Source organism: Oncorhynchus masou, chromosome 9 (genome assembly GCF_036934945.1).
Source record: "Oncorhynchus masou masou isolate Uvic2021 chromosome 9, UVic_Omas_1.1, whole genome shotgun sequence".
Taxonomy (NCBI): domain Eukaryota; kingdom Metazoa; phylum Chordata; class Actinopteri; order Salmoniformes; family Salmonidae; genus Oncorhynchus; species Oncorhynchus masou.
The window spans coordinates 26918430-26940389 of NC_088220.1; the positions used below are offsets into that span (position 1 = coordinate 26918430).

Consider the following 21960-nt stretch of genomic DNA (forward strand, 5'->3'; position numbering starts at 1 on the left):
GCAGCAAGGTAGACCTTTGACATGAAGCAGGTTGATTTAGAAAATCAGAGGGGTGGGGGGAGGAATAACTGCCCACGTGTACTATGTTCAATGTATATATTAGTTGCTGATTCATTTAATGTTGAGAGGAATAAAACTCTTTTATAAATAAATGATTCTCATCCTTTCTTAATACATTTTTGGTCACACAGTGTTATTTGTTACACACACAGATATCTTAAAAGTAAAAGAGCAATAAGCAAGTAGCCTTGTCTGAGCCCGAATGGCCCATAGAGTAACTTACTCTGGCAAATAACTACATTTGGTACTGTGCTTTAGACAGAGATTCTAACATCGAAGAAATATGTACCAGATCTGTGCAATCGCATTGGCAGTATGATCACCTCTATGTCACAGATCAGGGGGTGCGGAACCCAACCAGTCTAGTTAGTTAGCTATTAGATTAGCTATAATGATTCATTTGTGCTATAATATACAGTAGTGATGGGGAAACAAAGCTTAAAAAATTATTTTAAAAATGATAAAAAGTAACACAATAATATAACAATATCGAGGCTATATACAAGAGGTACCGGTACCGAGTCAGTGTACGGGGGTACAGGTTAGTTGAGGTCATTTGTACATGTAGGTAGGGGTGAAGTGACAATGCATAGATAATAAGCCGCGAGTAGAAGCAGTGTACAAAACAAATGGGGGGGGGGGGGTCAATGTAATAGTTCGGTGGCCATTTGATTAATTGTATTTATGGCTTGGGGGTAGAAGCTGTTAAGGAGCCTTTTGGTCCTAGACTTTGCGCTCCGGTACCGCTTGTCATGCGGCAGCATAGAAAAAAAAGTCTATGACTTGGGTGACTGGAGTCTGACAATTTTATGGGCTTTCCTCTGACACCGCCTATTATATAGGTCCTGGATGGCAGGAAGCTTGGCCCTAGTGATGTACTGGGCCATACTCACTACCCTCTGTAGGGCCATACCAGGCGGTGCCATACCAGGCGGTGATGCAACTGGTCAGGATGCTCTCGAATGTGAAGCTGTAGAACATTTTGAGGATCTGGGGGCCAATATCAAATCTTTTCAGTCCCCTGAAGGGGAAAAGGTTTTGCCGTGCCATCTTCACGACTGTCTTGGTGTATTTGGACAATGATCGTTGGTGATGTGGACACCAAGGGACTCGACCCGCTCCTCTACAGCCCCTTTGTCTTCCTCACATTGAGGGAGACAAAGCAGGTTAAAATATTAAAACAGACTCTGAACCAATGACATTCATTTGGGGACAGGTCGAAAAGCATTAAACATGTATGGCAATTTAGCTAGTTAGCTTGCACTTGCTAGCTAACGTTAATTTGTCCTATTTAGCAAGCTTGCTGTTGCTAACTAATTTGTCCTGGGATATTAACATCAAGTTGTTATTTTATCTGAAATGCACAAGGACCTCTACTCCGACAATTAATCCACACATAAAACGGCCAACCAAATCGTTTCTAGTCATCTCTCCTCCTTCCAGGCTTTTTCATCTTTGAACTTATATGATGCATCTAAACTTTCATTGTATTACCACCACAACCCGCAAGTTCGTCTTTCAATCACCCAGGTGGGTCTAACCCACGAGGAGATGGCACGTGGGTACCTGCTTCTATAAACCAATTAGGAGATGGTAGAGGCGGGACTTTCAGCGCGATCTGCGTCAGAAATAGAAAGGAGTTCTATTTAGTCCTTGGCAACGCAGATGCTCGTTGGCGTACTCGAGCAGTGTGGGTGCAATAATTGAATAACAAGGATTTCTACATTCATTTTGCGACGCTCGCGCACGTAACGTGTTGGGTCTGGTCAGCATGTTACGTGATTGTTCGACAAAACGAAGCTTCGGGCGTCATTGATCACGTGCTTCTTACACAGTGATACAAGCGACAGCACACTGCTTCGAAATAAACTGCTTATCGATTTCTACGCATGCCTCGGAGTTCCGGTATAAAACGTGACATCTTTAAAAAATACAGTTGCTACCTTTCTCTTTTACTTCTGTTTATAGTTCTAAGATACATAGCTATGATATTTGTAACTAGTTGATGGGTTTTAGCACAACAAAAAACAACGTTTGGAAAGTGGTAAGTATATATTTTTGAGTCAAATGGCCAGAAAGCTGCAACACAACCCCGTGTTACTATCAGTAGCTGTTTAGCTAGGTCTTGTTAGCAACGCGGGTGTATTTACACATTTAGCCTTGCTTTCTACAGTATCGGGTTGCACAAAAACGGTCCGTGCCAGGAGTTAAATAGAATTCCAGTTAAACGTACTGTGGAGGTGGGCAGGATGGTTAATCATTAAGACGGGGGAATTTGAGACATATATCTAAAGGAACCTATTATTAAATGTACTTCCCAAACGTGGGTCTTCCTCTCTGCCTAACCTTACCTCATGTCAAAATAAAATGAGCCCACAAGTTATTCCTTATTTATCCACATATGTCGCGCTTGCAGGACTTTTATTTTGACATGAGGTAAACAGGGAGGGAGTGGGTCAATAACAGACCCACGTTTGGAAAGTGTGTTTAATAGGATGACCCTTGACGTTTTGTCACAACACGCGTTGCCAAAAGCATCTACTAAGGTAAACTCGTACATCGCCTTGTTCCGTACAATTGCCCTTATTTTAGCGCCCCAAAAACGTAATACTTCCAGATCAACTGTAATGTCAATACCATTGTAAAGCACAATTGCTCCCCTTTCCAACAGGATCAATTACATGACCTAAACACTACCCTTTTCTGCATAATTCAAGCAGGCAATGAGCCCCGTCGGGTCTTTTTTTTAAATGGCGGGTGGGGAAGCGAAACTAATGCATGATAGTGAGAAGGAGAGATGTGGTGTGGGAAAATTGTTTTTTCCCCACTCGATCTGTCCTACTTATCACCTTATCGCCTCTAAAATGTAAATAAAACACTATAAAGAGTTTTTATATAATGTGTCATTACATACCTATTTGTAGGTTTGTGTCGAATTTGAATCTGCTTTTTAGGGGTGTGCTAAAGTGATCTTAGACGTAAACAGCGGCTTTGAGAATGATGATGCATGCAAAAAATGACTAGGAATCCCCCTTACCCGTTACTGTCCATTTCTTGTTTTTCAAAGGATGATAGAAGTGCTACACCTGATGGAGAGAGATTGTAAGACATAAATCGTTGTTTAATGCGTGCTGTACATTACAACATGACACGCCACAATGTTACCGAGGGTCTGTTTTTTTTTCAACTTTTCTCCAATACTATAGAGCCATTACCATGTCGATCAACGCTTGAATAGAAACCTAGTTCAAGCCCCCGATTTGGAAGTCAACACAGTCACTTCAGTCCCATTAGTTTTCTTTGTAGCCTTGTTTGAAATTTGCAGTTGCACACATTTGTACAGAATGGGGTGAGTTTACGTTAACTAAACTTGAGAAATGCATTATTTGGTACACCTAGCCACAGCTAAAAGAGATGTACAGTGCATTCGGAAAGTAATCAGACCCCTTGACGTTTTCTAAATTTTGCTATGTTACAGATTTATTCTCAAATTGATTAAATTGTTTTCCTGCCTCAATCTACACACAATACCTCATAATGACAAAGCAAAAATATTTTTTAGGAATGTTTGCAAATGTATTAAAAATAACTGAAATATCACATCTACGTAAGTATTAACCTCTAGTGACTCCCCATCCCGCATGAGGGAGCGTAATCGTCAACTGACACTAATTAGCATAACGCAACGGACATAAATATTCCTATTCATGAAAATCACAAATAAAATATATTGAGACACAGCTTAGCCTTTTGTTAATCACCCTGTCATCTCAGATTTTCAAAATATGCTTTACAGCCAAAGCTAGACAAGCATTTGTGTAAGTTTATCGATAGCTAGCATAGCATTTTGTCCAGCTAGCAGCAGGTAACTTGGTCACGGAAATCAGAAAAGCAATCAAATTAAATCGTTTACCTTTGATGAGCTTCGGATGTTTTCACTCACGAGACTCCCAGTTAGATAGCCAATGTTCCTTTTTTCGAAAAATATTATTTTTGTAGGCGAAATAGCTCAGTTTGTTCTTCATGTTTGGCTGAGAAATCGCCCGGAAATTGCAGTCACGAAAACCCCCAAAAATATTCCAAATTAGCTCCATAATATCGACAGAAACATGGCAAACGTTGTTTATAATCAATCCTCAAGGTGTTTTTCAAATATCCATTCGGTAATATATCCACCGGGACAATTCGTTTTTCAGTCTGACCGATTGGATTAATGGCTACCTCTGTATTTTACGCGAGAATCACTCTATGAGCATCAGGTGACCACTTGCACAATGTAGCCGCTTACGGGTATTCTTCAACATAAATGCGTAATACTACGTCACAACGCTGTAGACACCTTGGGGAATACGGAAAAAAGTAATCTGGTTAATAGCCCATTCACTGCTCAATAGGGACGCATTGGAACGCAGCGCTTTCAAAATATGAGGCACTTCCAGATTGGATTTTTCTCAGGCTTTCGCCTGCAACATCAGTTCTGTTATACTCACAGACAATATTTTTACAGTTTTGGAAACTTTAGTGTTTTCTATCCGAAGCTGTCAATTATATGCATATTCTAGCATCTTGTCCTGACAAAATATCCCGTTTACTACGGGAACGTTATTTTTCCAAAAATGAAAATACTGCCCCCTAGTCACAGACCCTTTACTCAGTACTTTGTTGAAGCACCTTTGGCAGCGATTGCAGGATTAAGTTTTCTTGGGTATGACACTAGAAGCTTGGCACACCTGTATTTGGGGAGTTTTCCAATTATTCTCTGCAGATCCTCTCAAGCTCTGTCAGGTTGGATGGGGAGTATCGCTGCACTGCTATTTTCAAGTCTCTCCAGGGATGTTCATGTCTGGGCTCTGACTGGGACATTCAGAGACTGGTCCCGAAGCCACTCCTGTGTTTTGACTGTGCTTAGGGTCGTTGTCCTGTTGGAAAGTGAACCTTCACCCCCAGTCTGAGGTCCTGAGCAGGTTTTCAGCAAGGATCTCTGTACTTTGCTCAGTTCATCTTTCCCCCATCCTGACTAGTCTCCCTGTCGCTGAAAAACATGCCTAGAGCATGGTGCTGCCACCAACATGCTTCATCGTAGGGATGGTGCAAGGTTTCCTACAGACGAGATGCTTGACTTTCAGGCCAAATAGTTCAATCTTGGTTTCATCAGACCACATAATCTTGTTTCTCATGGTCTGAGTCCTTTAGGTGCCTTTTGGCAAACTCCAAGCAGGCTGTCATGTGCCTTTTATTGAGGAGTGGCTTTGTCTGTCCACTCTACATAAAGGCCTGATTGGTGGACTGCTGCAAAGATGGTTGTCCTTGCCTTGGTCACCTCCCTGATCAAGGCCCTTCTCCCTCGATTGGTCAGTTTGGCTGGGCGGCCAGCTCTAGGAAGAGTCTTGGTGGTTCCAAACTTCTTCCATTTAAGAATGATGGAGGCCACTGTGTTCTTGGGGACCTTCAATGTTGCAGACATTTTTTTTGGTCCCCTTCCCCACATTTGTGCCTCGGCGCTCTATGGACAATTCCTTCAATCTCATGGCTTGGTTTTTGTTCTGACATGCACTGTCAACTGAGCGACCTTATATAGACAGGTGTGTGCCTTGCCAAATTATGTCCAATCAATTGAATATACCCCAGGGGGACTCGAATCAAGTTGTAGAAACATCTCAAGGATGATCAATGGGAGCAGGATGCACCTGATCTCAATTTCGAGCCCCATAGCAAAGGGTCTGAATACTTATGTAAATAAGGTATTTCTATTTTTTTTAAATTTAAACAATTTCAAAAAAACTGTTTTTCGCTTTGTCATTATGGGGTATTGTGTAAACCACTGTAGGTAAGGGTTTCTTAATTGTTTGTTACAAGCATGTTTCTGGCCTAAATCATTGGTAGGTGTGCTTGCTATTACTGACAAGGTATTAGAGCCACATCAAGACCACATTTGGTATTTGACAGATTGCCTCTGTTTCCAGGAGGAAGATCCCTCACTCTCTGGACACTGGTGTGATCTGGAGGAGGCTAAATCCCAGTCTTTCCCTTGTCGTGAAACAAACTGGGAAACAAGGAGGGCAGCTCATCCGTAGAAGACTGGCTGTGAACTTTGGGACTGGTATTGGATTTTCCAGTGTTGCAACTATGTCAGAGGCCATCCTCACCTTCCAGTACCAGCTCAATGGAGTCATGGAAACGGTCCTCAAAACCGCTGTGCATGAGATCACCCGGCTGGTGAAGGACAACTTCCTGGAAGAAGTGACAGGTGGCAAGCAGGAAGTGGAAATCTTGAAGGAGAAGCTGCAGCAGTGTGAGCAGAGATGGAGGGATGGAGAGGAGGAGCGGCAGAGGAGGGAAGTTGAAGAGAAAGAGCAAAGAAAGAAAAGGGAAGAGACAGAGCAGGGAGGGTTGTGTAGGAGATGTGGTTGTGCTGGAGACACTGAGGAGAGAGAAGAGAGACTGTTAGGTGAGATCCACACACACACACACACACGCACACACACAATATAGAATCTCTGACTGTGTTTGGTTCTGTCCTCAGGAGCAGAGAAAGGTTTTGATATCAAACCGGAGATGTTCCAGCCAGATGGACCCAGCGCGGGAGAGGGTCCACAGGATGCAGCCCCGTCTGGCTCTTCCTGTGTCTCTGAGAGGATGGTAGAAAGGGAAGACCATGTGGTCCATATCAAAGAGGAACCTGATGAATGGGGGGACTTGGTAAACCAGATGGTCACATCCACAGATTCTCCCATAATGAGCCTGAGTCGTCTACAGAGATTGAGCTCAAATCCTGGGGCATGGACCAGTGAGCCTCAGCCTCCACTCCCAGCATTATGGGCCAGTGATCCTCAACCTCCAGCACCATGGTCCAGGGAATCTCTTCCTCTAGCACCTCTGGCCAGGGAGCCTCCACGTTTACCTCCAACACCATGGACCAGGAAGGAGCAGCACTTTCTCCCAAGGTCAATGATACCCAACGAGGGGACAAGGCATGCTGTGGGGGCCCTCGAGACCAGTCCCAACTGCCTGCACATCAACACAACGGCACATGTCAAACCCTACAGCTGCCCACACTGTGGGAAGAGCTTCCCTCAGCTCCGAAACCTGAAAGACCACCAGAAGTACCACCACACAGGGAAGAAGGCCTTCACCTGCTCCCAGTGTGGTAAGGGTTTTGTGTACATGTGCCACCTCAGGGTACACATGCAGTGCCACACGGGGGAGAGGCCGTTCAGCTGCTCTCAGTGTGGGAAAAGCTTTAGCCTTCAGAGCGGCTTGAAGAGACACAGGGTCATTCACACTGCAGAGAGACCTTACCACTGCACGGACTGTGGTAACAGATTCTATTCTAGATCGGACCTGAAAAGGCATGAACAGATCCAGTGCAAAGTAGACCTTTGAGGTGGAGCAGGTTAATTTGGAAAATTAGAGGGTGGAAATAACTGCCCATGTATACTATGTTCAAATGCTGATGCATTTTAAATGTTGAAAGGAATAAAACACTGAAAAAATTATCCTCATCCTTTCTTAATAACTTATTGTTCACGGTGTTAACTGTTACATACATACACAAAGACTTATCTTAAGTAAAAGAGTAATAAGTAAGTGGCCTTGTCCTAATCAAAACAGCACAAATGTAGTTAAAATCAAATCAAATTTTATTTGTCACATACACATGGTTAGCAGATGTTAATGCGAGTGTAGCGAAATGCTTGTGCTTCTAGTTCCGACAATGCAGTAATAACCAACAAGTAATCTAACAAACAATTCCTAAACTACTGTCTTATACACAGTGTAAGGGGATAAAGAATATGTACATAAGGATATATGAATGAGTGATGGTACAGAGCAGCATAGGCAAGATACAGTAGATGGTATCGAGTACAGTATATACATATGAGTATGTAAACAAAGTGGCATAGTTATTTGCCAGAGGAAGTTATGTTACTCTGGCAGAGACTCCAATGAAGAAAAATATGTACGAGTTCTGCGCAATTGCATTCGCAGTATGATCACCTCGATGTCACAGAGCAAAGGGACGGGACCCAACCTTCTCCAGTCTAGCCAAAGACAGAAGAGGTAACCCGACACGTCACAGCGGCTATAAAGGTGAAGCATCCATTTAGAACGTTTCCTCACCACCAAATATGGTGAGTGAGATGACGTCTAGTTGCGGGTAGTGTGAGCTTGGTTAAACTGGTCTGATTTTCTAATCAATGAAACGTCTGATCTGAATACCTTTCCTGGTCTCAAAACTAAAATCTGTTACGAACACAATGCACTAGGTTTTTATAGATTTGACGCTTTGACAACATGCACTCGTTTTAAATGACTCGATGTAAGGTCGAATCGAGTTTGTGCACACGCGCACTTCACAGAGGGGCGTTCCCTAACGGAAATACGGAAATAATGCTACAATGTGCCTATAGGATATCTCCAGCTCGTGCTTGGTTTTGCCCTTATTCCTTGCTTGATCTGCCCACTATGCTTCATTTGCTCACACTCTAAAAGACACTGAACCTTATTGGGTTAGTTATATCTTTGTTATAACCGTCTATCTAGTAGCTGTTAGCTTATTCCAGTAGCTAGCTAGCCACCTGTCTTTGTTACGTATGTGTACAGTTCTAGGAGAGAGGATATTTGTAACTAGCTGATTTTTTTATGACGAACAACAACGTTTGGGAAGTGGTAAGAATATTTTGTGAAATGGACAGACCTTCTGCAGTACTACACTGTTATTATCTGTAGCTAAAGCTAGCTAGCAAGTTTGATACATGCATACCACCTACCCACAAGTAAAAAAGGGTGTACGGGTTTATTAATTTGTTAGTTACGAGCATGTTGCTGCGCTAAATCATTGGTAAGTGAGTTGCCTATAACCGACCAGATATTTGAGGCACACCAAGACCACATTTGGTGTATTTGACAGTTTGCCCCTGTTTCTAGGAGGAAGAGAGACCTGACTCGGGGCACTGGTGTGATCTGTAGGAGGCTAAATCCAAGTCTTTCCATTATAGTGAACCAAACTGGGAAACAAGGGGGGCAGCTCATCCATAGAAGACTGTGAACTCTGGGACTGGTACAAATAAGGGAAGGGGGGGTTGATTTTCCAGTGTTGGATTGATGTTGTTGCAGTTATGTCAGAGGCCATCCTCACCTTCCAGTACCAGCTCAATGGAGTCATGGAAACAGTCCTCAAAACTGCTGTGCATGAGATCACTCGGCTGGTGAAGGACAGCTTCCTGAAGGAAGTGACCGGGAGCAAGCGGGATGTGGAAATCTTGAAGGAGAGGCTGCAGCAGTGTGAGCAGAGATGGAGGGATGGAGAGGAGGAGAGGAAGAGGGAAGTTGAAGAGAGAGAGCAGAAAAAGAAGAGAGAAGAGAGAGAGCAGAGGGGGGTGTGTAGAAGATGTGGTTGTGCTGGAGACACTGAGGAGAGGGAAGAGGCTCTGTTAGGTGAGTGAGGATATATATATATACACACACACACACACACACACACACACACACACACACACACACACACACACACACACACACACAGTCTGATTAATCAGGCTGTAATACACAATTAATTGGTATATACAGCCTGAAACATATACCTGCAAAATCGTGTACATTGTCCTTACAAGCCAGAATACGAATAAAATGTCATTTAAATGTACTCAAATTAAAATCTAATTCTATTGATCACATGCTTCGTAAACAACAGGTGTGTGGGCTAACAGTGAAATGCTTCTAAATCTTTCCCAACAGTGCAGAGAGAAATAAAATGTGCAAATAATAAAAAGTACCACGTAATAATAGATACACAATGAGTAACGATAACTTGGCTATAAACAAGGGGTACCAGTACTGAGTTAATGTGCAGGTGTATGATGTAATAACTTGGCTATATACACAGGGTACCAGTACCGAGTTAATGTGCAGGGGTACGAGGTAATAACATGGCTATATACACGTGGTACCAGTACCGTGTTTATGTGCAGGGATATGAGGTATTTGAGGTAGATATGTACATATAACTCGGAATAAACTGACAGACCATCAACCGTTGCAGCAGCATATATGATGAGTCAGAATATTCCGTGTAAATAGAGATTTACCATTAAAATAAATGATTACCATTATGTTGTTTGTAGTTAGATTGTTAAAAACAAAGTCAAATTGATTGTATAATTGATCCAATTAATGCAAACATGGCTCTAAAAAAAATGATGTAAAAATGTTCTAATATGATAATGATATTGAACAAAAAAATGGCCGCCAATTAAACAGAAACTCAGCTACTGCTCTGTCTGGATCAAGTGACTTTGGCTAATATGCCATTTTTTTGTGGTATCGAGTATTGTGATGTATTGAGTATTGTGATACTAAACCTGGTATCGAAGTCAAAATTCTGGTGTTGTGACAACACTAATCAGGATAGCAAAATAGTTGCCCAATAGCTACCCAGACTAACTCTAAAGCAGTCTTAAGGCTTGGAGGGGTAGAAGCTGTTCAGGGTCCTGTTGGTTCCAGACTTTGCAGTTGTACCACTTGTCATGTGGTAGCAGAGAGAACAGTCTATGATTTAGGTGTCTGGAGTCTTTGACCAGTTTTAGGGCCTTCCTCTGACACTGCCTGGTAAAGAGGTCTTGGAGGGTAGGGAGCTTGGCCCCAGTGATCGAGCTGCTTGACACGGTTGTGGTAGGCCTGATCACCGACGACAATAAGACAGCCTATAGGCAGTAGGTCAGAAATATGTCAGTGTCGTGCCATTACAACAACCTCTCCCTCAATCTGAGCAAGACAAAGGAGCTATAGGAAACGGAGGGCCGAGCAAGCCCCCATTCACATCGACAGGGCCGTAGTGTAGCAGGTGGAGAGCTTCAAGGTCCTCAGTGTCCACATCACTAAGGATCTATCATGGTCCAAACCACAGGAGGTTGGTGGCACCTTAATTGGGGAGGACGGGCTCGTGGTAATGGCTGGAGCGGAATTAGTTTGATGCATTCCATTTGCTTCGTTCCAGCCATTATTATGAGGCGTCCTTTCCTCAGCAGCCTCCACTGGTCCAAACACACCAACACAGTCGTGAAGATGTGTCTGCTTGGGGTGGGGGCGTATGCCTTATGGCTAACGAGACATGGTGCGATGAAAGAAACATACAGAAACTCAAATCCTTCTGTTCACCTGATTTAGAATTCCTCACAATCAAATGTAGACCGCATTATCTACCAAGAGAATTCTCTTCGATTATAATCACAGCCGTATATATCCCCCCCAAGCAGACACATCGATGGCTCTGAACGAACTTTATTTAACTCTTTGCAAACTGGAAACCATTTATCCTGATGCTGCATTCATTGTAGCTGGGGATTTTAACAAGGCTAATCTGAAAACAAGACTCCCTAAATTTTATCAGCATATCGATTGCGCAACCAGGGGTGGAAAAACCTTGGATCACTGTTACTCTAACTTCTGCGACGCATATAAGGCCCTGCCCCGCCTCCCTTTCGGAAAAGCTGACCACGACTCCATTTTGCTGATCCCTGCCTACAGACAGAAACTGAAACAAGAAGCTCCCACGCTGAGGTCTGTCCAACGCTGGTCCGACCAAGCTGACTCCACACTCCAAGACTGCTTCCATCACGTGGACTGGGACATGTTTCGTATTGCGTCAGATAACAACATGGACGAATACGCTGATTCGGTGTGCGAGTTCATTAGAACGTGCGTTGAAGATGTCGTTCCCATAGCAACGATTAAAACATTCCCTAACGAGAAACCGTGGATTGATGGCAGCATTCGCGTGAAACTGAAAGCGTGAACCACTGCTTTTAATCAGGGCAAGGTGTCTGGTAACATGACCGAGTACAAACAGTGCAGCTATTCCCTCTGCAAGGCTATCAAACAAGCTAAGCGTCAGTACAGAGACAAAGTAGAATCTCAATTCAACGGCTCAGACACAAGAGGCATGTGGCAGGGTCTACAGTCAATCACGGACTACAGGAAGAAATCCAGCCCAGTCACGGACCAGGATGTCTTGCTCCCAGGCAGACTAAATAACTTTTTTGCCCGCTTTGAGGACAATACAGTGCCACTGACACGGCCTGCAACGGAAACATGCGGTCTCTCCTTCACTGCAGCCGAGGTGAGTAAAACATTTAAACGTGTTAACCCTCGCAAGGCTGCAGGCCCAGACGGCATCCCCAGCCGCGCCCCAGAGCATGCGCAGACCAGCTGGCTGGTGTGTTTACGGACATATTCAATCAATCCCTATACCAGTCTGCTGTTCCCACATGCTTCAAGAGGGCCACCATTGTTCCTGTTCCCGAGAAAGCTAAGGTAACTGAGCTAAACGACTACCGCCCCGTAGCACTCACTTCCGTCATCATGAAGTGCTTTGAGAGACTAGTCAAGGACCATATCACCTCCACCCTACCTGACACCCTAGACCCACTCCAATTTGCTTACCGCCCAAATAGGTCCACAGACGATGCAATCTCAACCACACTGCACACTGCCCTAACCCATCTGGACAAGAGGAATACCTATGTGAGAATGCTGTTCATCGACTACAGCTCGGCATTCAACACCATAGTACTCTCCAAGCTCGTCATCAAGCTCGAGACCCTGGGTCTCGACCCCGCCCTGTGCAACTGGGTACTGGACTTCCTGACGGGCCGCCCTCAACACTGGGGCCCCACAAGGGTGCGTTCTGAGCCCTCTCCTGTACTCCCTGTTCACCCACGACTGCGTGGCCACGCACGCCTCCAACTCTATCATCAAGTTTGCGGACGACACAACAGTGGTAGGCTTGATTACCAACAACGACGAGACGGCCTACAGGGAGGAGGTGAGGGCCCTCGGAGTGTGGTGTCAGGAAAATAACCTCACACTCAACGTCAACAAAACTAAGGAGATGATTGTGGACTTCAGGAAACAGCAGAGGGAACACCCCCCTATCCACATCGATGGAACAGTAGTGGAGAGGGTAGCAAGTTTTAAGTTCCTCGGCATACACATCACAGACAAACTGAATTGGTCCACTCACACAGACAGCATCGTGAAGAAGGCGCAGCAGCGCCTCTTCAACCTCAGGAGGCTGAAGAAATTCAGCTTGTCACCAAAAGCACTCACAAACTTCTACAGATGCACAATCGAGAGCATCCTGGCGGGCTGTATCACCGCCTGGTACGGCAACTGCTCCGCCCTCAACCGTAAGGCTCTCCAGAGGGTAGTGAGGTCTGCACAACGCATCACCGGGGCAAACTACCTGCCCTCCAGGACACCTACACCACCCGATGTTACAGGAAGGCCATAAAGATCATCAAGGACATCAACCACCCGAGCCACTGCCTGTTCACCCCGCTATCATCCAGAAGGCGAGGTCAGTACAGGTGCATCAAAGCTGGGACCGAGAGACTGAAAAACAGCTTCTATCTCAAGGCCATCAGACTGTTAAACAGCCACCACTAACATTGAGTGGCTGCTGCCAACACACTGACACTGACTCAACTCCAGCCACTTTAATAATGGGGATTGATGGGAAATGATGTAAATATATCACTAGCCACTTTAAACAATGCTACCTTATATAATGTTACTTACCCTACATTATTCATCTCATATGCATACGTATATACTGTACTCTATATCATCAACTGCATCCTTATGTTATACATGTATCACTAGCCACTTTAACTATGCCACTTTGTTTACATACTCATCTCATATGTATATACTGTACTCGATACCATCTACTGTATCTTGCCTATGCTGCTCTGTACCATCACTCATTCATATATCCTTATGTACATATTCTTTATCCCCTTACACTGTGTATAAGACAGTAGTTTAGGAATTGTTTGTTAGATTACTTGTTGGTTATTACTGCATTGTCGGAACTAGAAGCACAAGCATTTCGCTACACTCGCATTAACATCTGCTAACCATGTGTATGTGACAAATAAAATTTGATTTGATTTGATTTGAAGTGTGAACAACAATGCCTATTCCCCCCTAGGAGTCTGAAAATATTTGGCATGGGCCCTCAGATCCTCAAAACGTTCTACAGCTGCGCCATTAAGAGCATCTTGACTGGCTGCATCACCACTTGGTATGGCAACTGCTTGGCATCTGACTGCAAGGCGTTACAGCCCAGTACATCACTTGGGCCGAGCTCCCTTCCAGTCAGGACCTTTATACCAGATGATGTCAGAGGAAGGCCCTATGCTACCGCATGGAAAGCGGTACTTATTAACCAAGTTTTAGGGCTGGGCAATATGGACAAAATATTATATCACAGTATTTTTTTTTTAATTGAAGAGTTTTTAGTTTTTGAATAATAGAAGTTCTACATTTGCTTCATGAGTAGTGAGTGATCCTAGGGTGTCAACACATACATTCTAAGTGATTTCAATTAGTATTTCTCCATTCTGATTGTTTTATACTATTCAATTCAGCTTCAACCAAAACAAATTTCAGCACTTTTCATTTCTGCATGCCCTGCACTCAGTTGCAGTGGTGGAAAAAGTACCCAATTGTCATACTTGAGTAAAAGTAAAGATCTGATAATAGAACATTACTCAAATAAAAGTGAAAGTCACTCAGTAAAATACTACTTGAGTAAAATTTTGAAAGTTTTTGGTTTTAAATATACTTAAGTATCAAAAGTAAATGTAATTGATAAAATGTACTTAAGTATCAGAAGTAAAAGTATAAATCATTTCAAATTCCCTATGTTAAGCGAACCAGATGGCACCATTTTCTTTTTTTAAATTTTATTTACGAATAGCCGGGGGCACACTCCAACACTCAGACATAATTTACATACAAAGCATTTGTGTTTAGTGAGTCCTCCATATCAGAGATAGTAGATGACCAGTGATGTTGTCTTGACAAGTGTGTGAATTTGACCATTTTCCTGTCCTGCTAAGCATTCAAAATGTAACGAGTACTTTTAGGTGTCAGGGAAAATGTATGGAGTAAAAAGTACAGTATTTTTTTAGGAATGTTGTGAAGTAAAAGTAAAAGTTGTCAAAAATAAAAAGTGAAGTACAGATACCAACAAAAAGACTTAAGTAGTACTTGAAAGTATTTGTACTTAAATACTTTACACCACTGCTCAATAGAGATCACTTCCACACTGTCACATAGGGCTGCACGATATTAGCAAATAATCTAGGACTTATTTTTAACCAAATGTTGCAATTGCGATTTGACTTGTGAATTAGAGCAAAACTGTTGGAATCATGGAAATAGAATTACAATAGTTATTCTATAATTAGAATATAATACTGGGCACTTTGAATACAGTGTTGTTTGAGATGACAACGAATTAAAATGCCAGGGAGCAGTTATTGTGACAGGGTAGGAACTAAAGTTTTGGTAAGTGTTTCCTACGGGACTCTTTTAGCTTTGGTTTGATTGCATGTTTTCTCTTAGCTACTTCATGTGGCTAATAAATTATTGCTTTGCATAATAAGCGAGGGCCAGCCAACGAGAGCGTACAGGTCGCAGTGGTGGGTAGTATATGGGACTTTGGTGACAAAACGGATGGCACTGTGATAGACTACATCCAGTTTGCTGAGTAGAGTGTTGGAGGCTATTTTATAGATGACATCGCCGAAGTCAAGGATTGGTAGGATGGTCAGTTTTACGAGGGTATGTTTGGCAGAATGAGTGAAGGAAGCTTTGTTTTGCGAAATAGGAAGCCGATTCTAGATTTAATTTTTGATTGGAGATGCTTAATGTGAGCCTGGAAGGATAGTTTACAGTCTAGCCAGACACCTAGGTATTTGTAGTTATCCACGTATTCTAAGTCAGAGCCGTCCAGAGTAGTGATGCTGGATGGGCGGGCAGGTGCGGGCAATGATCGGTTGAAAAGCATGCATTTAGTTTTACTTGCGTTTAAGAGCAGTTGGAGGCCACGGAAGGAGAGTTGTATGGCATTGAAGCTCGTCTGGAGGTTAGGTAACACAGTGTCCAAAGAAGGACCATAAGTATACAGAATGGTGTCATCTGCGTAGAGGTGGATTAGAGAATCACCAGCAGCAAGAGCGACATCATTGATGTATACAGAGAAGAGAGTTGGCCCGAGAATTGAACCCTGTGGCACCCCCATAGAGACTGCCAGAGGTCCGGACAACAGGCCCTCCGATTTGACACACTGAGCTCTATCAGAGAAGTAGTTGGTGAACCAGGCGAGGCAATCATTTGAGAAACCAAGGCTGTTGAGTCTGCCAATAAGAATGTGGTGATTGACAGAGTCAAAAGCCTTGGCCAGGTCGATGAATACAGCTGCACAGTAATGTCTCTTACCGATGGCGGTTATGATATCGTTAAGAACCTTGAGCGTGGCTGAGGTGCACCCATGACCAGCTCGGAAACCAGATTGCATAGCGGAGAAGGTACGATGTGATTCAAAATGGTCAGTAATCTGTTTGTTAACTTGGCTTTCGAAGACCTTAGAGATACAGGGTAGGATAGATATAGGTCTGTAGCAGTTTGGGTCTAGAGTGTCTCCCCCTTCGAAGAGGGGGATGACCACAGCAGCTTTCCAATCTCTGGGAATCTCAGACGATACAAAAGAGAGGTTGAACAGGCTAGTAATAGGGGTTGCAACAATTTCGGCAGATAATTTAAGAAAGAGAGGGTCCAGATTGTCTAGCCCGGCTGATTTGTAGGGGTCCAGATTTTTTAGCTCTTTCAGAACATCAGCTATCTGGATATGGGTGAAGGAGAAATGGTGGGGGCTTGGGTGGGTTGCTGTGGAGGGTCCTGGGCAGTTAACCGGGGTAGAGGTAGCCAGGTGGAAAGTATGGCCAGTCGTAGAGAAATGCTTATTGAAATTCTCAATTATAGTGGATTTGTCGGTTGTAACAGTGTTTCCTAGCCTCAGAGCAGTGGGTAGCTGGCATGAGGTGCTCTTATTCTCCATGGACTCTACAGTGTCCCAGAACTTTTTGGAGTTTGTACTGCAGGATGCAAATTTCTGTTTAAAAAAGCTAGCCTCAGCTTTCCTAACTGCCTGTGTATATTGGTTCCTAACTTCCCTGAAAAGTTGCATATCACGGGGGCTATTCGATGCTAATACAGAACGCCACAGGATGTTTTTGTGCTGGTCAAGGGCAGACAAGTCTGGAGTGAACCAAGGGCAAAATCTATTCCTGGTTCTACATTTTTTGAATGGGGCATACCTATTTAAGATGGTGAGGAAGGCACTTTTAAAGAATAACCAGTCATCCTCTACTGTCGGGATGAGGTCAATGTCGTTCCAGGATACCCCGGCCAGGTCGATTAGAAAGGCCTGCTCGCAGAAGTGTTTTAGGGAGCGTTGGACAGTGATGAGGGGTGGTCGTTTGCTCACTGACTCCTTGCGGATGCAGGCAATGAGGCAGTGATCTTGGTTGAAAACAGCAGAGGTGTATTTGGAGGGTGAGTTAGTTAGGATGATATCTAGGAGGGTGGCCGTGTTTACGGATTTGGGGTTATATCTGGTAGGTTCATTGATAAATTGTGTGAGATTGAGGGCATCAAGCTTAGATTGTAGGATGGCCGGGGTGTTAAGGTCACCTAGCAGCATGAGCTCAGAAGATAGGTGGGGGGCAATCAAATCACATATGGTGTCGAGAGCACAGCTGGGGGCAGAGGGTGGTCTATAGAAAGTGGCAACGGTGAGAGATTTGTTTCTGGAAAGGTTAATTTTTAGAAGTAGAAGCTCAAATTGTTTGGGTACAGACCTGGATAGTAGGACAGAACTCTGCAGGCTATCTTTGCAGTAAATTGCAACACCGCCCCCTTTGGCAGTTCTATCTTGTCGTAAAATGTTATAGTTAGGAATGGAAATGTCAAGGTTTTTGGTGTTCTTCCTAAGCCAAGATTCAGACACGACTAGGACATCCGGATTGGTGGAGTGTGCTAGGGCAGTGAATAAAACAAACTTAGGGAGGAGGCTTCTAATGTTAACATGCATGAAACCAAGGCGTTTACGGTTGCAAAAGTCAACAAATGAGAGAGCCTGGGGGATGGGAGTGGAGGGAGACACTGCAGGGCCTGGATTAACCTCTACATCACCAGAGGAACAGAGGAGTAGGATAAGGATACGGCTAATGGCTAACAAAACTGGACGCCTAATATGTTCAGAACAGAGAGTTAAAGGAGCAGATTTCTGGGGACGGTAGAATATATTCAAGGCATAATGTTCAGACAAAGGTATAGTAGGATGTGAATACAGTGGGGGTAAACTTGTGCATATAGTGATAATAAAAGAGATATTGTCTCTAGAAATAGCATTTAAACCAGGTGATGTCACTGCGTGTGTGGGGGGTGGAACTAAATTGTTAGCCGGGGTGTGTTGAGCAGTGCTAGAGCCTCAACAGTGAAATAAAACAATAGTTACAAACCAGAACAGCAATCGACCCGGCATGGTGACGTTAGGGAAAGGCATGTGTAGCCGGGTAATCATACAAGTCCAGAGCGTGGCTTCAAGCAGCTAGCGGCACGGGGCTAGCAGGCTAACAGAAAGGCCTTAGAGGGATGACGCGACGGAGGGAAGTCTGTTGTGCCCCCTTGTGCAGTTACACCAGCGGACGGATCAGCAGGGCTCCGTGTGGTAAACCAGGCCAATTGGCAAAATATGTATAGTGGCGGAAGAAATATGTCCGAAGGGCCTCTTAAGTCAGCAGTCCAGATAGCTAGCAGGCCGCAGAAAAGCGGCTGTGCGTTCAGGGGTCGTTAGCTGCTAAAGTTCCAGGTGGAAAAAATAAAGAAAAAAATATCATAATGAAAATGTTTAAAAATAAAATAGTTCAGAGCTTGCGGTAGGAATCCGGAGATATCGAGAAGAATAAGTCCGACTAGCTCTGGTTTGAGTCACGCTGTACAGACTGGCGAGAGTTGTCCGGGATCAAGGTAGCTGATGACCGCTAGCAAAGGATAGCTGACTGCTAGCTAGTGGCTTCGGAGTCTGTGTGGAAAGTGGCAGGGAGAGAGCGGAGAGAGATGACTCAAGTAGCGAAGTAAATTATAAAAATTGACATTACACATGGCGTATCATAGTTAACAAACTTAACATTTAAATATTGGCATAGAAGGTAAAGTAAAAACCCAAACCGGTACCTGCATCAATACAGGTATGTCATAAAATACGGTATACCGCCCCCCTCCCCACACACTTTTTTGACTCATCACATATGCTGCTGCTGCGGGTACTGTTTGCTATCTGTAATTTTATTCCTAGTTAAATGTACATATTTTCCATCTATTACCGTGTACCACTGCACATTGACTCTACTGGTACCCTGTAGCCAAGTTATCATTACTCATTGTGTATCTATTATTTATTATTATGTGCTTTACGTTTCAATTTTTCTATATTTTCTCTGCGTTGTTGTGGAAGCATTTCACTGTTAGTCCACACCTGTTGTTCACAAAGCATGTGATAAATACAATTTTATTTGATTTCAGTACAGGAGGGGAAGCACACAACCCTAAGCACACACCCCTGAGGGGCCCCTGTGTTGAGGGTCAGCGCTGCGGATGTGTTGTTGCCTACCCTTACCGCCTGGGAGTGGTCCGTCAGGAAGTCCAGGATCCAGTTGCAGAGGGAGGTGTTCAGTCCCAGGGTCCTTAGCTTAGTGATGGGCTTAGAGGGCACTATGGTGTTGAACGCTGCGCTGAAGTCAAGGAACAGCATTCTCACATAGGTGTTCCTCTTGTCCAAGTGGGAAAGGGCAGTGTGGAGTGTAATAGAGATTGTGTCATCTGTGGATCTGTTGGGGTGGTATGCGAATTGGAGTGGTTCCAGGGTGTCTGGGATGATGGTGTTGATGTGAACCATGCCCAGCCTTTCAGAGCATTTCATGGCTACGGGGCGATATTCATTTAGACCTTGGCGTTCTTGGGCACAGGGTCTATGGTGATCTGCTTAAAACATGTAGGTATTACAGACTGGGTCAGGGAGAGGTTGAAAATGTCAGTGAAGACACATGCTAGCGGGTCAACGCATGCTCTGAGTACGCGTCCTCGTACTCCGTCTGGCCCTGCGGCCTTGTGAATGTTAACCTGTTTAAAGGTCTTACTCACATTGGCTACGGAGAGCGTGATCACACAGTTGTCCGGAACAGCTAGTGCTCTCATGCATGGATCAGTGTTGCTTGCCTTGTAGCGAGCATAGAAGGCATTTAGCTCCTGGTAGGCTCGTGTCACTGGGCAGCTTGCTGGGTTTCCCTTTGTAATCCGTAATAGTTTGCAAGCCCTGCCACATCCGATGCGCGTCAGAGCCGGTGTAGTAGGATTCGATCTTAGTCCTGTATTGGCGCTTTGCCTGTTTTGATGGTTCATCGGAGGGTGTACTGGTTTCTGTGTGGTTTGTCCTTCAGCTGCTCAAAACTTGAGGCAAAATATCCACAGAAAAGTATTGTTTATCCCGACTTTAAAGAGCCGGTAGCTATATAGTTTGGTTCGGCACAGAGGTAAAGTTATTTTTATTGGTATAAAATGTTTATATTCTGAATCAGGGGGGGATGGAGAACAATCCACTTTTTTTGTATTTAAATAAGATTGGTTCAGTAGCTATTGATGAGAGAACTGAATATCGAATATAAAACTAACTTTGCTTCAGTGCTGAACTGAACCATATACCTACTGACCATATACCTACCAACTCTTTAAAAAATGTAGAAAAGAACACTTAACTGTGTATATTTTGTCTCAAATTTTGAGCAGCTGAAGGACAAACCACACAGACAACCGCTAGAGTTTAAATGTAATTGTATTCACTATTCTGGCTTTTAACGAGCATTTTACACAGTTTTGCAGGCATTAGTTTCAGGCTGTATATACCAATTAATTGTGTATTACAGCCTGATTAATCAGACTAATACACACCTGATATAGGATCTATAACTTAATTCTGTTCCATCCTCAGGAGCAGAGGAAGGTTGTGTTATCAAACAGGAGATGTTCCAGTCAGGTGGACCCAGCACTCTCCCAGAGAGAAAGGGTCCACAGGAAATGGCCACACCCAGCTCTTCCTGTGTCTCTGAAAGGATGGACGAGAGGGAGGCCCATGTCGTCCATATCAAAGAAGAGCCCAATGACTGGGAGGATCTGGTTACCCAGATGGTCACATCCACAGATGCCTCCATAGTGAGCCTGAGTCGTCTGCAGAGATTGAGCTCACATGCTGGGGCTTGGACCAGTGAGCCTCAGCCTCCACCTCCACTCCCAGCACCATGGGCCAGTGAGCCTCTTCCTCCAGCACCATGGGCCAGTGAGCCTTTTCCTCCAGCACCATGGGACAGTGAGCCTCCACCTCTACCTCCAGCACCATTGGCCAGGGAGCCTCCACTACCTCCAACACCATGGATCAGGAAGGAGCAGCTCCTACTTTCAAGGTCAGTGATACCCACACAGGGGACAGAGCATGCTGTGGGGGCCCTCGAAAGCATCAACACAACGGCACAGCTGAGGGTCAAACCCTTCAGCTGTCCACACTGTGGGAAGAGCTTCCCTCAGCTCCGAAACCTGAAAGACCACCAGAAGTACCACCACACAGGGAAGAAGGCCTTCACCTGCTCCCAGTGTGGTATGGGTTTTGTGTACATGTGCCACTTCAGGGTACACATGCAGCGCCACACGAGGGAGAGAGCATTCAGCTGCTCTCAGTGTGGGAAGAGCTTCAGCCTTCAGAGCGGCTTGGAGAAACACAGGGTCCTTCACACTGCAGAGAGGCCTTACAACTGCACAGACTGTGGGAACAGATTCTATTCTAGAGTGGACCTGAAAATACATGAACAGATTCATGCAGCAAGGTAGACCTTTGACATGAAGCATGTTGATTTAGAAAATCAGAGGGGGGGGGGATAACTGCCCACATGTACTATGTTCAATGTATCTATTAGTTGGTGATTCATTTAATGTTGAGAG

At 44.2% G+C, this 21960-nt stretch overlaps 2 protein-coding genes across 6 annotated transcripts; both read left to right on the plus strand.

Annotated features, from left to right (window-relative positions):
- Positions 1-1749: 1749 nt before the first annotated feature.
- On the plus strand, positions 1750-7550 carry LOC135545757 (zinc finger protein 79-like). 3 transcript variants are annotated; one of them, XM_064973595.1, is made up of 4 exons: positions 1750-2104; positions 3128-3162; positions 6024-6508; positions 6584-7550. In XM_064973595.1, exons 1-4 carry the CDS (start codon positions 2066-2068, stop codon positions 7441-7443), a joined length of 1419 nt encoding a protein of 472 aa, XP_064829667.1. In that variant the 5' UTR covers positions 1750-2065; the 3' UTR covers positions 7444-7550. The 3 variants fall into 3 exon arrangements, with proteins under 3 accessions (XP_064829667.1, XP_064829669.1, XP_064829668.1); XM_064973597.1 differs by lacking the exon at positions 3128-3162 and having other exon boundaries at positions 1753-2104; XM_064973596.1 differs by lacking the exons at positions 1750-2104; positions 3128-3162 and adding an exon at positions 3241-3409.
- Positions 7551-8187: 637 nt separating this feature from the next.
- LOC135545758 (zinc finger protein 517-like) lies at positions 8188-21935 on the plus strand. 3 transcript variants are annotated; one of them, XM_064973599.1, is made up of 3 exons: positions 8188-8730; positions 8989-9498; positions 20960-21935. In XM_064973599.1, the coding sequence occupies exons 2-3, from the start codon at positions 9180-9182 to the stop codon at positions 21847-21849; spliced, it is 1209 nt and encodes a 402-aa protein (XP_064829671.1). In that variant the 5' UTR covers positions 8188-8730; positions 8989-9179; the 3' UTR covers positions 21850-21935. The 3 variants fall into 3 exon arrangements, with proteins under 3 accessions (XP_064829671.1, XP_064829670.1, XP_064829672.1); XM_064973598.1 differs by having other exon boundaries at positions 8188-8570; XM_064973600.1 differs by lacking the exon at positions 8188-8730 and adding an exon at positions 8737-8902.
- Positions 21936-21960: the final 25 nt, after the last annotated feature.

What these genes read in the sequence shown, in the direction of transcription:
- LOC135545757 (XM_064973595.1), top strand. Translation starts at nt 2,066, where the DNA reads ATGGGTTTTAGCACAACAAAAAACAACGTTTGGAAAGTG. An exon ending in ACACCTGATGGAGAGAGATT is followed by an intron (nt 3,163 to 6,023) that starts GTAAGACATAAA and finishes CTCTGTTTCCAG; the next exon opens with GAGGAAGATCCCTCACTCTC. An exon ending in GAGAGAAGAGAGACTGTTAG is followed by an intron (nt 6,509 to 6,583) that starts GTGAGATCCACA and finishes TTCTGTCCTCAG; the next exon opens with GAGCAGAGAAAGGTTTTGAT.
- LOC135545758 (XM_064973599.1), top strand. Translation starts at nt 9,180, where the DNA reads ATGTCAGAGGCCATCCTCACCTTCCAGTACCAGCTCAATGGAGTCATG. An exon ending in GAGGGAAGAGGCTCTGTTAG is followed by an intron (nt 9,499 to 20,959) that starts GTGAGTGAGGAT and finishes TTCCATCCTCAG; the next exon opens with GAGCAGAGGAAGGTTGTGTT.